The sequence below is a fragment of the Acinonyx jubatus genome, chromosome B1 (genome assembly GCF_027475565.1).
Source record: "Acinonyx jubatus isolate Ajub_Pintada_27869175 chromosome B1, VMU_Ajub_asm_v1.0, whole genome shotgun sequence".
In the NCBI taxonomy this organism is placed as follows: domain Eukaryota; kingdom Metazoa; phylum Chordata; class Mammalia; order Carnivora; family Felidae; genus Acinonyx; species Acinonyx jubatus.
The window spans coordinates 77,422,925-77,440,903 of record NC_069382.1 but is presented as its reverse complement, the minus strand read 5'-3'; the positions used below and the strand labels follow the sequence as shown (position 1 = coordinate 77,440,903).

The window sequence follows — 17,979 nt, the reverse complement described above, 5'->3', positions numbered from 1 at the left end:
GAGAGAGACAGTGTGAGTGGGGGAGGGGCAGAGAGAGAGGGAGACACAGAATCCAAAGCAGGCTCCAGGCTCTGAGCTGTCAGCACAGAGCCCCACGTGGGGCTGAAACCCACAAGCTGTGAGATCATGACCTGAGCCGAAGTCTGTGCTTAAGTGACTGAGCCACCCAGGCACCCCTAAAGCTATTGATTTAATGTGAAGGCTGGTAAATATCCCCTGCCCCCCCACCATGCAGCTTCTCATAAAGAATTACCATTGACCACCTTCAAACATGGTTTTGCTTAGACATTTTTTTTTACTTTTTTTTTTTTTTTTTGAGAGAGAGAGAGCAAGCAAGCAGAGGGAGGGGCAGAGAGAGAGAGAGAGAGGGAGAGAGACTCCCAAGCAGGCTCCACACTGTCAGTGCAGAGCCCCACATGGGCCTCAACCTCATGATTGTGAGATTATTACCTGAGCCGAAATCAAGAGTTAGATGTTGGATGCTTAACCGACTGAGCCACCCAGGTGCCCCTAGGCATTTCGTTTTTATGAGCATTAAAATGGAGGAAAAAAAGTGTGTTGCACTATTTCTTAAATATGTAGGCCATACCTGGGGGCACACATACTTAAGGTTCTAGATGATTCTGATAAATACAATCATATACATGCCTTCAGGAGATGTTGTCTTCACTGTGATTAAAATTCACACATTTCCTCTTAGAGAATAAATAGATTCATGGCTTATTCTTTCTTTCTAGGGAAATGGTCATTGTGGCCTACTAAACGAGGAGGGGTCATAGCTTGTATTCCAAAAGAAAAATGTCATTCACCTTGAAATGGTCATAAAATGATGAGTCAGTGAGTTCTGAATATGTTTACTTACATTTGATATAAAGTTTCACAGGTAACATTCAGGGAGGGTCCTGCTTTTTGTCATGGCTAGAGCTAGTCCTCTGTTGGGGAGGTCTCTCCTTGTGGATCCCCAGGCCTTTGGGGACTACAAATGGTAGGCTTCTTGTGTTCTGATCCTCTGTACTACTGTTAGGACGAAGTGATTTTTTTTTTAAAATTTTTGTTTTAATGTTTGTTTATTTTTGAGAGGAAGAGAGAGCATAAGTGGGGGGAGGGGCAGAGAGAGAGGGAGACATAAAATCTGAAGCAGGCTCCAAGGCTCTGAGCTGTCAGCACAGAGCCTGACCCGGGGCTTGAACCCACGAACCATGAGATCACGACCTGAGCTAAAGTCAGACACTTAAGCAACTGAGCCATCCATGCACCCCAGGACCAAGTGATTTCTAAGGGAATGAAAAGTTTTGGAAAGATAAAGGGTGAAAAAGAACAAAAAAAAATTGGAAGAAGTTCTACACCGAAATTGGAGGAGGAGTTAATTTTATTCTGGGCTTTTATACTGTAATGTAAACTTTTTGTATGTGAGCAAAAGACAAATAGAAAAAAAAATTCTAGGTAGGCATTGAGTTTTTATTTAGTTAAGAATATTTGTAGACATTTGGGTTTTGAAAGTCAAAGTTACAGCTGTGTTTGGGAAAATGTATTCTTCTGACTTCAGAAGGTTGTATGCTTGTGTTTCCCAAATGTTTGCAGGTGCAAACTGATACAACTGCACCTGGAGTGTTTTTAAGGGTTTGCAAACCAGAAAACACAGCATTTTATAACTGGGAATGTATGTTCACACCGTGACTGTAAGAGCAATGTAGTTTCAGCTTAATCAGGAGTTTACTTTATGAATTGGTTAGAGAGAAAGCTATTTAGTGAGCCTGTGAACCTTTACTTAATGCCATTTGCTTACCGATGTATCAGAGTTGTTAATTATTATTATTACCTCTGTCAGTTTTTGTTGAACACTGGAAATACCAGGGCACTGATGTTGCATACACAGTTAATGCCACTGAAAATACCCATGGTTTAGGGTAGGTAGTTCTGGGGTGTGTTTCATTATATAATGTTTGGTAGATAAAGGTTGTCATTTACTAAAATCTTGAAGTAATAAAAACCAAAGTCAATTATGTATTACTCTATGTATGTTTTACAGCACACGGAGTGCTGAAGAAATTAATGCGGTATATGCTGTTAGGAGTTGGGAAGATGTCTGAAAATGTCTCTAGAAATTAAAGCTAAAAGCTTGGAAAGGAAGAAAAACATGAACCCTAGCAGTCTGATAAATTCCAAAAAGTACACTTTTTCCTTTGCTTTATTTTTTTGGGGGATGGGGAGGAGGGGTGGGTTATGGCAGGGAGGGAATTTGTAAAGCAACGTTGAAGTTGTTTTTCAAAAAGCTCATGGTAAGTCAGGGCCATAGTGAAAGCCTGAGCCTGCAGGATGAATAGGCTGGGACTGAGAACATCTCCTGCCTTCCTTTTCCCATCCCATTTTTCCTGGCTGCCCTTCTCAGTGTCTGCTGTGACATAATGGAAGGAGCCTCATGCTGATGGGTAGCAGGAGGACTCTGAACAAAACCTTGTAACAGGGTCCAGTGTCAGCCTCACATATCTAAGTGTTGAGGTTTGCATCAGATAATGCATATGAAAGCACTTCGAGGAGTTGCAGCTATTAAGCAAAATCTCCCCTGATGAGGAGGCATATGCATAAAGAATAGTGTTTGGGAAGAAAGGTTCAGAGCCAACCAGATGGGAAATAGCAGTTGGCATTGAGGCCTTGGTCTGGGAATAAAGCTTGAGTTTACCACTAACTAGTGGTATAAATATGAGCAAATCTTTAACCACAGGGGCCTTGGTTTGTTCAACTGTGAGAAAAGGGCTTGGCCTAAGTGATAGGTAGGACACTTTTCGTTCTGAGAGTCTGAGTTTTAATGAACCAGAACAAACATGAAGCCTTAGTATATTTCCAGCGTCTAGACTGAACCTAACTGGTATTTCACTGTCAGTCCCTATTATCGATTCTAGTTAAATTTTCTGTAATAGACCCATATTTAGTCATGGGGTAGAGCTGATTCGAAGACAGACAGCTGGAAAGTTTTCAGAGTTCTTTTGTACTGTTCACACAGTAGCTGAATTCTAAAGTTATGTTACAGACGGAAGGTTCATGCTACCTTGGTGCCAACTTAGAGTCATATAACCTTAAGGTGATGAGTGTTTGTCTAAGCACACTATAGACTCTGGAGCTGAAAGGAATATTTGGCCATTTTGTAGCTAAATATTGTGGAGAGAAGATTGGAAATTTTATTTTTGTCCCTCCTTGTATGTTAAATGTTCACTAAGGGGAGTAGGCATTGGTTTCCAACCATCTTCTGGCTAAATCTCTTTGTGTTTATGGATAGTATAGTTACGTGAGCTAGGCCACCATCAAAGAGGACAGAGTATGAATGGGGCTTAATGTGATTGGGTAACATTGGAGACAGGGCAACACACTGACTAACACATCCACACTAGAATCAGGAAATCTGGGTTCAAATCTTCGTAGGTCAACCAGTTGGTCATAGGAATATGTCAGGTATATTTCAACTACCCAATAGTTGCAACTATTATTATTCAAGATGATGGGCGTATGCACACATATTAGTAATCTCCCTATCACAGTAAAGACCAGTGGATTCTCCTGTAGAAACATGTAAAAAAAATTATCTCATCCCCCTTAATTTCCTTTAACCATATTGTTTGTTTAGTTAGTTGAATCAAATGCTGAAGGTTTGAGTTGGGTATTAAAGCAAAATTTTCAGAGACCATTTTTATTTCCTGTTATCTACAAAGCATTTCTGGCAGAAGTGGCCCAATCATTTCCATATGTGGCCCCTGGTAGCAGAGCATGAAGGACTCTGGGAGGTATTTATATGTATGGCTGAGTCCCACGGGCATAAATGTGAGTCTGGTGAGTCTGTTGAGTCTGCAGAATCTGTGACTTAACAGTGGTGCCAGACTTGTGTTTGTGCTAACACTTAGTAGATCTGAATAAGCGCTTATCTACCTGACATATCTATGTGTGGAGTTTTGTGTTTTGTCTTTGTCTTGTCTGGTTTGAGTTTTTCTTTGTTGTAAAATACGTAGGTGCAGTGAAGACACTTTCTACCCTGAAACAAATGTTTTGAGTAGACTTGATCTTTTAGTATTGTTGAAGATGAGTTCATCTGCCCTACAACAAAGGTAATAAGATGCTAGGGAAGTTAGGAGAGTCAAGAGACTTTGGAAAGAGACCTGGGCAGCAAAGGAATTTGCATCCATGCAGTGGTTCTAGAATTAGGAAGTCAGTATTATAGTCGAAGATGACACACATCTTGGCCATAATAGAACAAGATAAGTAAATTTGTAACTTCTAGAATCAGATGGCCAGGAAACAGGACAAAATTGTAAAGTAAACAGTTTATTGTTTCCTCCTCTCCTAAACTTAAAAAGAATATTAAAAAAAAAAGTTATTTCTGGTGTTTCAGAGAGAACCATAAGAACATAGCTTTGTAGCTTAAAAAACAAACAAAAGTAATTGGTAACTTGAGTCTTGTGCATTGGCAAATAAGGTAGATGCATATACAAAGTGATGTGTTCGTGAAACATCTAGGAAGTCATGGCACAATGATGGTGAGTCTTACATATAATCTGAAATTACACCGATAATCTCCAGTTTTACTCTTTTTAAACAGATATAGAACATTATAGTTGGTGATTTTTTCCCCCTAATGATTATATTTTGTTTGTTTTTTAAACTAGCAGTAGGGGCTCTGGAATCAGAACTGAGAGCAAAGATACCAACTCTGCCATTTTCAAACTGGACATTTGGATTAATTGTTTAATCTTTGAGTTTTTATCATTTGAGCTTATATCACATGTTCATGTGGGGAACAATGCTTCCCTCAAAAGTTGTGAGAATATTAAACAGAAAGAAAGCCTACTACCTAGTACATGCTTTTAAATGTTAAATGTATTTAATGAAAGACGAAGTAATTTAAATCTCAGATTTCAGTGCTGAAGTGCAGAAATGAATACACAAAATAATTTTGTGATTCTAGCTGACTTGGGAATTTGATAAGGGGCTCTATTTGTTTCTTCCCTTTCACCCCCACTGCTTGATGAGCTTCTTCCATAAAACATTTTAGAATCATGTGTTTAGAATAACTAAACAGTGGATTTGAGGAATATTCAAGACTTTAAAGAATTAGTGCCCTCTCAAAACAGTGGTTGAGCAGAGTAATGAAGGTCTAAATCCATTTTTATTATCACATGTGATCATATTGCAAATACCAGTAGCTCCCATTTATTTCTAGTTATGATGTGTCAAGTGCTGTACTAAACAGTTTATAAACATTTTCTCATTTAATGTCTGTAATAACATGAGATCTAGGTGTTATGGCCCTCATTACACATGTTTTAAGGAGTAGTCTATACATTCATAGCTGAGAAGACTTAAAAGCCAGGATAGTGCCTTCTCAAGTGAGCAAATGTGCCTTGGTACCACCAAATTCAGATGACAGGATAACTCTTTGAAATGTTAATACAACGTGGAGTTTGTTGAGGAAGTGGTTGGTATTTAGCATCTTTGAAATATTTTGCTCTAATTATGACTTGAGCGGGTCCAAGGAATCGATTGTGTGTGTTCAGTGCCAGTTTTTCTGAGATAATATTTCTGGTGTTTTGATTTTGACTGTGGTCCATCCAACACAAGTATAAAATGCTGTGGAATGTTTGTCTGAATAGGTATTTCTCAGCCTTGGCTCCAGAGAAGAATCACCTGGAAGCTTTAAAATGCAGATCAAAGAAAAGCAAATAAACCTGAAGCCCAGTCCCCATTCCCAGATAGAATTTTTCCCGAGTTTCATTCAGATATAATTGACATAAAAAATGTGTATTAGTTTGAGGTGTACAGTATAATGGTTTGATACGTGTATGTATGGTGAAATGATTACCACACAATCAGTTTGCTTAATGCCTGTCACCTCACATACATTTAGCTGGAAGAAGTTTGTACCTTTTGACTGCTTTCACCCATTTGCCCCCTACTCCCATCCCCCTGCCTCTGGCAGCCATCAATCTGTTCTAACCTATTAGTTAGGTTTTTTAAAATTCCTCACGTAAGTTAGATCATGAAGCATTGGTGTTTCTCTGTCTGATTTCACTTAGCATAATGCCCTCCATGTCCATCATGTTGTCACATGTGGCAAGATTTCCTTGTGTTTTTTTTATGGCTAAATAATATTCTCGCAGATTCTGATATAAACCATGTCATAAGTATTCTGGAGGCTTGCAGAATTCCATACTTAGCCCTGGGATGTCTCAGATCTTTCCCCTGAGAGCATTGGAGTTGCACTCTCAGGTCCTGCCTTGCTTGGTGGCTTGCAGTATGGCTCTGAACGCTTGAGCCGCTCCCCACAACTCCCCCCTACCCCCCACACTCCTACCCATCTTGTTACCCTGAGGTGTGTGTGGAGGGAACAACAGTCATCGGGGTGGGTCTTAGAGGAAGATCTGTTCAGAAGATTATCAGCTATGCAGAATCAGTTCCGGGATGTAACTTTCCCATTGTTTATTTAGGCTTTGGGTGTATTGGCTCTGTGTGTTTGGTTTCCTATTCCAGTACTGTCCCAGAGGCATTTCCCATATTTGTAAAGATCAAACATAGGTAAGAAGCTATTCCAACAGTTGGCCACACACGGGCTGTTTTCTTTCAATGGAAGTAAGTTTTCCCAACTTCTCTCCTTCACATTGTCATACGCTTCTCAACCTAACTTCTCTCCTGTTCCCACCACTCCACAACCTTCCTTAATTTGAGTAGTGACAGATGGTAATAAATCCAGCTTGGACAGTAGTTTAGACAGCAGAGGATTTTTTAAGGCAGATAAGTAGTTTGCTATTTGCTGGAGTGCCCTATTGGAACACAGAGTCTGTGGAAATATGGTGTTAGCAGGTTGCCAGTTGGAGCACTAAATTAAATTTTCACTAGCAAATATTTGTCCACAGTAATTTAAATCATTTTGTATCCCATTTACGCATGAGGGGGCAGTATGGTACTATATAAAGCAAATGCTCTGTTGAAATTGTCTATTTTTATTGGTATATAATAGTTTCTAGGTGAGAACTTTTGGACTCTGCGATCGTAACTCTGACATGGTAGTTAGTTGTTAAATGTGATATGTATATGTGATCCCCTCACTCGTATACACGGGTCACATGCCTTTTTTATTTAAATGCATAAATAATCATTTCCTTGTAGCAGTGGGGCTTTCCCACAGTGCCTTTTTTATTGTGAGTTTTATATTTATGTTTTGTTTAATGGTAGCAAGCTTTCTTCCTGTTTCCTGCTTTCACTTGGGGAGCATCAGGCCTCTTGGAGATGCAGTGTCTATTAGGTTGATGTGTCTAAATATTTTATTTTATGACTTCATTGAAGGCTGAAGGGTCTCCAGTGTTGTTGGGGACAGGAAACCTCTGAACTCAGGTCTTGGCAGCTGTGGAAGGTCTATTATAAATTACCTCTGCATGATATGCTTCCCTTTATGGGACAGATTGCTTTTCTCAAAAGAAAAAAAAAATTGTTAAGCAAAGAAGCAGCACATTTTAATTAATGTTATTATTGCTGATATATGAGTGACACTGTAGATTATCAAGGTGCTAATATTCTAGGTTTCATAAATGGAAGGGAAATTATTAAGGGAAGTTGGAAGGCAGTAATTGAAAAAATCTATAAAGTATTTTATGAAAAATGTACATGGGAATCTGAAAGGTAATTTCATAAGCATAAGCTATTTTTAAATGTGTAAAAAATATTTACAGTCATATGTTTCTGTTTATGTAGCTGAAAAAAAATTGAGACCAGCATTTGGCATAAACATAACCCTGTATGAAACTAAATGGGATATTTACTTTTAATGTTTTATCCTGGCTACTTTCTTTGTGGGTGAATAGCTGTGGTATTGTCTATACCTGGTAAAGTTAATTATACATATTTACTTTTGGAATGAATTTATTTTGAAATATAATGATTGGATATTGCTTTTACTTAATTTTAACTAGAAATTGTATTTTGAAATCTTCTGTTAAGAAAATAAATGAAAGACTTACGACCTGTACCCACGATTTGAAGGAATGGATTTTTGGCTCCAGCCTGTTTTGGATGAGCTCCAAATCAAATGTTGCTTGATACTGGTTTACTATTGCAACACACAGGTTTCTGTTCATGGGAAACAATTAATGTCCTTTATGCTTCGATGGCAGATTTTTAGGACCCCGCCCGATGCGACATTCCTGGAGCCAGTCTCCCTGTCAACATCACCCCCAAATGCTCCACCAAGACAATCGAAGAGACAAGGCCAGAGGACGAAGAGACCCGTGGCCGTGTATAATCTTTGTCTGGAACTGGAAGATGGTAGGATGTTGATTCTATTTTTCTGCTTGACAGCATGTTGAGAGTATGGCATATCATATGTCCTCAGGGAAGGCCATTCTTTTCCTTCCTTTGTGTTTTAATTTCTTTTCACCTTAAGATAATTTTTTTTTTTGAAATTAACAAGGAGGGTAAAGCCTTCTTGTCAGAGAGAAAACGCGAGTTTCAGGTTTGTGTTTGTTATTTGTTATGCATGTTTCTTTTTTTATTTTTAAAAGACAGCTTAAATTTCTTTTTTTGGGAAACTTGTGTGACCTCCTGTGAGGTTACATAACTCTGAGACAAATGGAAGAGGAACTAAAATTAAAGCAGATCTTTTGAGAGGAGCTGATAGTCTAATGTTAAATACATCTAGATTAAAGGCATAGTTTTCTATTGCACTGAAGCTTAGGGCTTCTGCATCTTATTTGGCCCACGTTTTCTTGCAAGGCTGGCGCCTCATCGTACAGTAGGCGTGGCGAAGTGACCTGCCTTCAGGGGTCAGGCCCAGTGAACTAAGGTGCAGTGGGACTCTGGCAGATGGAAGTTCTACTGTCCTGTCCTGGCTAACATGTTCCAGTTACTTGTTGTCACGTGGCCACATTGTCTCAGTATCGTCAGATTGCCTAGTTTTTTAAAGAAAGCTTGGAAATTTGAATTTTATGCACTGATCTCTACAAAACAAGACGATGTGTCACGTAGAAATTACTGATTGCCGATTTGTAATCATGCGGTTATTGGCATGGAGGGGTAAGGTGATTCTAAGAACCTCTAGTTCAGCAGGCATGTCTGAAACTGTGACTCTTTGGTTGTGGGACCTTTTGAGGACATTTCCTGAATTCGTAATTAATCTTCGTTCTTCTTTTTGTTATAACCTTTTTTCTTTTTTGTATCTTTCATTTATTATCCTTGCAAGCTACTGAAGTTATATTGGTTTGGAAGTATGAGGTGATTGTCAGAAGGAGGAAGGGAATGAAGACAGAAACAAATGCAGTACCTTTCATCGTAAGGAGCTATATAGTCAAATGTCCAGGTAGCTAATATCGAAAGATCCATGCAAGCAAGTGACAACTGATTAGGGAGTCTCTGCAGGAAGCCTCAGAATGCTTCCTGTAATAACACGGTGGGGGGGGGGGGGGGTAACGTGTGCTGGTATTCTTTCACATCGTTTAAGATGGGCATCATATGATACAACTATTAGTTTTACAATCAGATCCTTATTTTCCAGAGGAAGGGCATGAATCCTTAAAATCAACCTATAATTTCAGAGCTTCCTTTTAAGACCTTAGTTTCAACTTCTGATCCTACCTAACTTTTTTTTGTTCTCTTTTTTTCTCACTCTCACTCTCTCTCAGCGGAGTTGCTAATAAGGAGTAAAACTGACTGGTTTGAATTGCACCTTTTCTTGTATCTCACTTGTCCTCTGGTGGAAGTGTTAATAAATAGTGAAGGAGGCAAATGTTGGGAAGTAGGAAGAGAAAAAGAAGTCAAGGAGATGTAGAATAAAATCTGCACTGGCTCACTGGCCCTTGAGCAAAACCAAATTGGCTGTATTTCATAAAGGAAATGACCAGAGTGACTGTCTTAGAATCACATCTACTTTTTTGGTATTTTAAGGAATTGAATCATAATATCCAGTCAGTATACATGGTGACTGATCTTTTGACCATTGTGTTGGAAAGTGATTATTAATGGGTAAGAAGTTGCTGAAGTGGTGCTTGGTACATCTTTTATGGGAATGCTCACGATGGCATATAATCATAGCTTTCCTAGATTTTAGGTCATATAATAATTCTTAATTATTTGATTATAAGGGAAAAAAGATTGTGAAATATTCAATTCCTTTAGTCTGTTTTTATGTTCATTATTTATATGGTGTTTTATTCTACGTTTTGTATTTTATAACTTTACATTAATCTGTCTTGATTGTAGCCTTGGAATTTGCTGTTGTTGCAAATTGTCAGAATCAGGAAAGTCCATGATTTTGTCACAGAGTAATTTTATTATATCTAGAGGTCATAAGATAAAGCAATTAAAAACTATAAGTTATTTCCTCCCCCCCCCCAATTATTTGTAGGTAAGCTTTAGTGAAACTCAGGTTGTGTGAAAAAGAATTATTTCAGAGAGAACAGAGTAGGGTGTACATATTATATTTTCCAAAAAAGGCAGGGTGGTGAGGATAAATGAAGAGAAGAGCTTCTGAAAGGAAGCATACAGGGGAAGCATACTAAAAAACTGTGTTATTGACTATACTTAGCATATTCAAAAACTCTGCCCCCTCCCCCCCAAAAAAAATCTGTTGTCCCTAGTACTTAAATGTTTTTTTTTTCAGTAGCCTGAGTTCTATAATTGTCAACTTGAAGGTTTCAAAAAGTTTAATCTTCTTAATATTTTTTCTTATTGGTGGTAGTAGAATCAATTTCCTATGTTTCACTAGGTCTGGTGAAGATATGCATTACAGTCAACTTTGGTGGATTATTCCCAATTTTGTAGCTTAGATGAATGTGATAGAGATTTTTAAATGTAGATGTGTCCTTCTCCCATTGATGCAGTGTAGTATAAATTAATCTTGACTTAATGAAATATAGGACAAATAGTTATTGTTTAAATTTAGGTGGATTATCTGTCAAGATCCAAGGCGCTAGATTAGATGATCGGAGATTTTCTTCAGCCTTATGATTTGGTCACAGATTTGGTATTTGAGTTAAGTGTTTGTAATATGTTATTTCTTCTTCTACATTGAGTAGGGTATGAAACTAAGTGATGTACCAAATAGCCAACCCTGGAAAACAGTCAGAATTGGCTTCAATTTAACATCAGGCAGATCAAAAAGTCATTATTAACAAAGAGTCAGCAAGCCTATTACATGAGCTGAAGCAGGATAGGCCTGGAAGCAGAGAATCCAAGCTGGCGTAAAATGAGAGAGAAACCCTCTGCTGTTAGACGTGAATTTTATTATGATATATTCAACCCCACTCCCATCCCAATTGAGAGGTGACCAGTTTAATTAAAGACGCCTAGTGTCTTTACTTTGTTAAAGACTTTAATTGGCTTTGGCACATTTATCTATATTATATACACAGTGCTCGTTATTTTTCTTTGTAATATATGATTAAATGATATTAAACTTATTATTTGCGAAAGACTTTAAAATTCTAGTTAGTTGCTTAAGGATCTTTGTTGATGATTAATACGAACTGAAATGGATATACTATCTGGCTAGATTTCTTTAAATAAGCAGCTATTAAATCTTTACTAAAGTCCTTATCTTTATTTGGTAGAAGCCATATTGTTCATTTTTATATAGCATTTAATAATCTCATGAACTTCAAAGTTGAGAAGTTTGGCTGGGTCTGTTGTGAAATAGAAAAATATGAGGTATGCTGGAAAGTGCTAAAAAGATAACTAAAAATCAGAGGTTTGCTTTCATTCTCAAATGATCTTTCTGTGTTTTTATTTTCTTAGAATTCATAATAAAGTAACTCCAGACAAATTTATAATGTATGTTCATTTTCTCCTGCTCATTCCATATTCATGTCCTTTACTACCTCTTATGTAAAGAGACACCTTTTTTGTTGTTGTAATTCTCCCAAGTACAGGGGAAGTTCATGAGGCTATATGAGATACATTCTTTGTTATTCTCATTCAAGGCCAAAGAAAAATTTTAAAAGAGATTTGGGGAGTGGGAGACAAGATGGTGGTCATCTAAATTTTGACCAAGCTCTTTCTTTATGCTAGTTCTAATTTTAAACAGAATGAGGCATTCATAGGACTAGTTTTTATTTGTATCTTCTTGAGTAGTTAGGTATTCTGTTGCCCATCTTCTTTTGTACATGATCTAGCAGTTTATTTGTTTAGGCAACTTAAAAAATATGATTTATAGCAAGTTGAAAACAGAATCATCTTGCAAGCCAGTTGGCAAGATTTAATATTATTATAGAGTAGGTCTTACTTGGGTATCGTTGGGTTGGCACTCTCACACTTGGATCCCGGATGTGCTAACTGCAGCACATTTTGTTGAACATGTGTTATTGTAGTCCTACAGTGTGACAAGGATGGAGAGCCTTATAAGCATAAAGTGAAAATGTAACTGTTAAAAGGGAGATAGATAAACAACGAAGCATGATCGTTTCCCTTCTGTTCTAAGGAGGAACATACTGTGATACGGATCAGTCTCTAAAATCAGAGTAGCATAAATAAGTTGTATGTAGATGTCCTTTCAGCCGAAATGACACCCAGGTAGATTTTTAAATGATTACCTAACATTTAAATGTCCCATATCAATGAGAGTGATGCTGAGAGCCACCTTTGGTATTTGGAAAGAATCTTGTTGAATAATGAATGAGGCATAAGCAAGAGAATAGAAAGCTAAAAAGGAGGCTCTTGGAAGGTCTTTTGAAATGTAGATTTTTAATCCTAAAGTATGGAATGCCCCTGGCAGTTTGGAGATTTTCTGCCTCTATCATTAATTAGTGATTTTTCTCATACTAGAGACTAAAATCAGAATTCTGTGTATCTGTTGAAGAGTTTTTATAAACTCTGCATCATGTTTACACATGGTTTCTATTTCAAGGCGTCGATATTCTACTCTCCTTCTGTCACTATACAGTAAAAGAATGAGACAGCATGGTAGCAAGTGCCCAGTGCTGGGCTGTCGGCCTTATGGGCCCTGAGGAAGGCAACCCCAGGGCTGCGGTAGGTGGGAAAGGTGTCATGGTTTCCTTGAGTGGAGCCATTTTGGCAGTTGGTTGGGGCATGATTTCAGGTGAGGAAACTAGCTTGAATGAAGGCCCAGCAGCAATGGTGAGTAAGAATAAGGCAGGAGGGTAAAGAAGAGGCCAGCTTGGTCAGACGGGGGCAGGGTTGAAGAGTAGTGACCAGTGAACCCAATGAGATGTTGCCAAACCAGGGGAGGTCAGCCTAAGGAATGATGGTTAGAAGTCTGGTCTGAGGACTTTGTATTCTGATTCTACTCAGATAGCTTACCCTCTCTAAATCTATCGTATTAACTACAAAATAGTAGTTATAATGTGTGCTACTGAGGATGGTTGAGAAGGTTTAGGTGGTTAATATGCTTAATATAGTGTCTGGTATATAGTAAACAGTCAAATCCTAGCTTCTGCTATTCAATATTATTATTAAAGACAGAGAAACGTGCCTTATATATAGAATGATAAGAGAAGTTACTGTTTTTCAGCAAGGGAGAGTTGTCACATGGAAAATAATATTAAAGGAAGTTTAATCTGACTTAAATCTGTCTGTAAGAATCAGAAAGGCCATGGTAAAGGCTGGTTAAGTAGTTTAGGTTTAGGTTGGTATGGTGTTGAACCAGCACTAGGAATAGAAGATAAATCTGGGACAGGTGTTAAAGCAAACTGTTGGGACTTCTTAACCGACTCGATGTGGAGAATGAAAGCAGATAATCAAAACGATGTCTTCAGCCATATTTTAATATTTAGACCACCTTTTCATCAAAAGGAAGGAAATACCTCATTTTGTTAGCATCTTCAATACATAGTGCAATATGTAACCGCTTTGGAAAATAGGTTTAATAAAAATAGTGTACAATGTATTAGTGTAAATAGTATATATGGAAAGTCAGTGGAAAGAGGAAAATATTAAATAGTACTAAATGGTATGTCTTCTTAGAGAAAGAATAGTCAGTCTCATAGCCGTGAGCAATGGAGAGCTCATTTCTTTTCCCCTATTTACCGCACAGACCTATATCCACATTCACTCATGTGCTGGGAAGGTAAAGGTTGCGAGGCAACCACCAAACTAAAAGACGATCATTTCAGTAGAAGTCAAGGGTGGATAGCAGACAGTCATGGCAGCTCTGTACTCTCAAATCTCAGTTCCCAAGAGAGCATCTTTAGAAATTGCCTTCATGAAAACATGCTTTTATCAGTGAATTGTAACTGTCCTGTCATCCCCACAATGTAAGAAGAACCACAGTAAAACCATTGCTGATGGGAATTTTCAGTGACATTCTACAGCTATTGACATTTTCTTGTAGACATAAGCTGATCGGCTTGACACAGAATTATAACCAACCCTAAGTAACTGGGCACAAACAGATCTTCGGCTCAAGCTTGGCGATCTTCCCTTGATTCTTATCATTTTTTTGGCATGACACTTCATGGGTGGACGCTGGATAATAACTTCCTGAGTGCCAAGGCCCCTTGCCATTTCTTCGGGGCAATGTTATGATTCCCTGACATGGAATTACTGTATTGTGAAGTTAAATCTAAGACCAGGCTTGAATCAGTGACAGTATATGTAGACAGATTATTTCTTAACTCACTGTTACAATGATGAGATCAATGGGATGGAAAAGGCAGCCAGAAATTTCAGGGCTGTAATTGAGTTGTGGCGTACCCATAAATCATGCAAGCTGCCTCCCCTGCATTGGCGTCTCCCCAGAAGCCTCCCAGAAGCTCAGCCCCCCTAATGTCAGCGACAAAGCACACGGCAACTTCTTATATGACTTCCTATATAATCTTAACTATGCTTCTGTGTGGGATGAACATTTCCCCTTTTCTCTGGAGGGAAAAGGCTTATTTAACGCCTTCAGAAAAATACATAGCTGCTTCTGTGGTGAAAATAAGTTCATGGCAGGTAACTAGAATTTATAGAAGAGAGAAAAATTCTTTAAAGCTTGTCTCCCTGTGGTGTGGGCTTTTTCTTCACTTCTAATAGCTTTTATTTTAATTTCTAGTTCTGAATTCAAGCAGCTGTCATTCTCTTTATAGCCGTTTTTGAAACTCCTACAGCGTAGGAGGTAGCTGGGCTGTCTAAGAAACATCTTTTCAAACCAAGCAAAGTATTGTTTATCCTGAATGAAATAGAATTTTTAAGGCTGTCAAGAGTGAGTGATTTGAAGCGTTTTCTTTGATAGCCAGGAAGATGAGCAGAAATCTTAAAGAGGGGAAGGTATTATCTCAATGTGGCCAATTCCAGGTAACTTCTCTTACCCAGAAGAAACTCTTTCGAACCGTGATAAAAATTACCACTAAGTGAGGGTGTTGTCTACAATTAATATAACAAAACAAACCAGTGGCAGCTCATTTTTACTTACTGAAGACGAAAAAGAATGAGATTGAATCAATAATGGAGAATACTCCTGTAACTAGTCCCCTCTAGTTGCCCTCTGTGAACTCTGGGTAGCAACTTTGCAGCTTGGTTCCCTCTGAGGGCTCATTCCGCTTTCCATGGCATTGCTGTGTACCCTCCGAGCAGTATCTGGAAGTTGAATGTTACTCTTGGATGAAAAGAATTCTTCAAACCTATTAAAATGAATTATCAGGCTGACGTTTTGCAGATACTAGTATTCTCTAAAGTCAGCAGCATGGGGTGCCTGGGTGACTCAGTTGGTTGAGCGTCTGACTCTTGATTTTTGCTCAGGTCATGATCCCAGGGTCGTGGGATCGAGCCCCACGTCAGGCTCTGTGCCAAGTGTGGAGTCTGCTTGAGATTGACTCTCTCCCTCTGCCTCTCTCTCTCTCCCCCACTTGCACGTATATTGTCTCCCTCTCTCTCTCTCTCAAAAAAAAAAAAAAAATTAAAATCAGCAGCATGATTTTTTGGGCTTCAAATGTGATTATGGTCATGATTTTATTTTTCTCTTTAGGTCAGAATAGAATAATATTAAGTCTTTATTAACTCAGTTATTTGACAGGTATATTCCTTTTCTTAAAAATTTTAATAGTTAATGCAATAACAGGATACAGAATTTGGAGGGTTGATAATGGTGATCAGTGACCTATACCATACTATATGCCAGACACTGTTTTTAGCAATGTTCGTTAGATATAGATAATCCTCATAACCATCTGAGAGGTAGTATTGTGATCATCCCTATTTTATGGTTCAGGAAACTGAGGCCCAGAGATCAGTAAGTCACCTGTCTCACAGCTGGCCAGTGACAATGCCAGGATTGAACCCAGGCAGTGCAATCCCACAGCCTGGCCCCTTTTCCATGCTGCTAGTGTGCTGAACACAAGTGCTGCAGTGACATCTTCTCTTCCCTGGAGTCCGTAGACATAGCCTGTTTGCCTCTGAGTGTTTCAGAGATGCTCTGCATTTCAAACAGTATGTCAGTTTATTCTTTTTTAATTTTAGGAATGATTCTTAGTTTTCTCATTGTAAGAAAGTACTGGAATCAGAATAATGGTTTTCCTGAAGGAGATGCAGGTGAAGAGAGAGCCAGAGATGTGTATGGTTGTAAACCTGGGGCACAATGCATGGTGACAGAAATGGGCCCTCCAAGAGAAAAGGGGGTGCTCATTTTTCTGGGAGGGGGAGAGGGAGGAGCAGTCATTTTATTTCAGTGACATGTTTGTTTTCATGTGGTTTATGCAACCATTTACCAAAATGGACAATTACCTGCTCTTGCGTTAGCTGTAATGCAGATCTCTCAGGTACCTGGTGCTTCAGCGGGTTGTTAGAGATGTGTAAAGGGAATGCAATCAGCAATTTGATGCTGCCTGAATATATTGGATTTTGCTGGTATTTTTTTCCCTCTTTGTTCTTCCTTTTATTAAAAAAATTACAACAATAGGTAATAGGTTCCTTGGTTTGAAACCCAAAAAAGTATGCAATGATGTAGTGACAAGTGTCTGCTCCACCCTGTCAGCTTGTTCCCCTCACCCGGCTGCACCTGCACAGGGCATCTGCAATCACTGACGGTACTGGCTTGAGCCATATGGAAGTGCCATCTTTGGGTTCCAAAGTTATCTAATATCAGCAATTTCAAAAAAAATTTTTTCATTAAGTCAAAAGTATTAAAGCATCAGGAATTTCATGTAGTTCAACCTACAGTTTCTTAAATCATTTCAGAGTTGAGATCAAATTGGATTGCTGACCACCGTTAGTAGGATCACGCCATGTGAAATTGCTGTTTGTGTGCATCAGAAATGATTGTAGAGCAGTGGTTTCACATAGTTAACCTGTCATTTCTCACCCATCTTTCCAGAATCCGTTATGTATTTACAAGCAGATATGAATATATTCTTACCTTCTTCACCCAACAGCCAGTTGTACCGAATTAAAAAAAAAATTATAATGTACTCATTGTTGGTTTTCATGTTTCTACAGGGAGCTTTCCTTCCCCCCTTTTCACTGCTGTATAGTATTCTATGTGTTCTGTTGTACAGATGTATTCCTAAGAGGGCCCTGTGTTCTATAGCCCAGCTCAAGTATATGGTGGAAGCCCCTTACTAACCACACACACTTCCAGCCTTCAGATGATAGTAAAAATGTTTTCCCAGAAATCATACACATGGGGCGGTGCCTGGGTGGCTCAGTTGGTTAGGTGGCTGACTTTGGCTCGGGTCGTGAGCTCATGGTTCATGAGTTCAAGCCCCGCGTTGGGTTCTATGCTGATAGCTCAGAGCTTGGAGCCTGCTCTGGATTCTGTGTCTTCCCTGCTTGTGCGCGCGCGCTCTCTCTCTCTCTCTCTCTCTCTCTCTCAAAAATAAACGTTAAAAAAATTTATTAAAAAAGATAATACACATGGTATGCTTTCAAGTGAATAAAAGCAAGCTGTAAACAGAAATTTCAGAATAATCTCACTTCTAGAGGAAAAATTGTGTAAGTACATGTATAAGCATAGAAATAAATCTGGAAGCATATTAATCAGTTATGACAGTGGTTATACTTAAAGGATGAGAGCCATGGTTT

General features: G+C 38.6%; 1 protein-coding gene across 3 annotated transcripts in view; it reads left to right on the top strand.

Annotated features, from left to right (window-relative positions):
- The window catches only part of ARHGAP10 (Rho GTPase activating protein 10), a 319,834-nt gene that overhangs the window by 257,131 nt on the left and 44,724 nt on the right, over positions 1-17,979 (top strand). For all 3 annotated transcript variants that reach the window (XM_053216887.1, XM_053216886.1, XM_027066965.2), the window contains one exon: positions 8,151-8,301. In XM_053216887.1, coding sequence (XP_053072862.1) covers positions 8,151-8,301 — 151 coding nt within the window. The remainder of the gene's footprint in view (positions 1-8,150; positions 8,302-17,979) is intronic.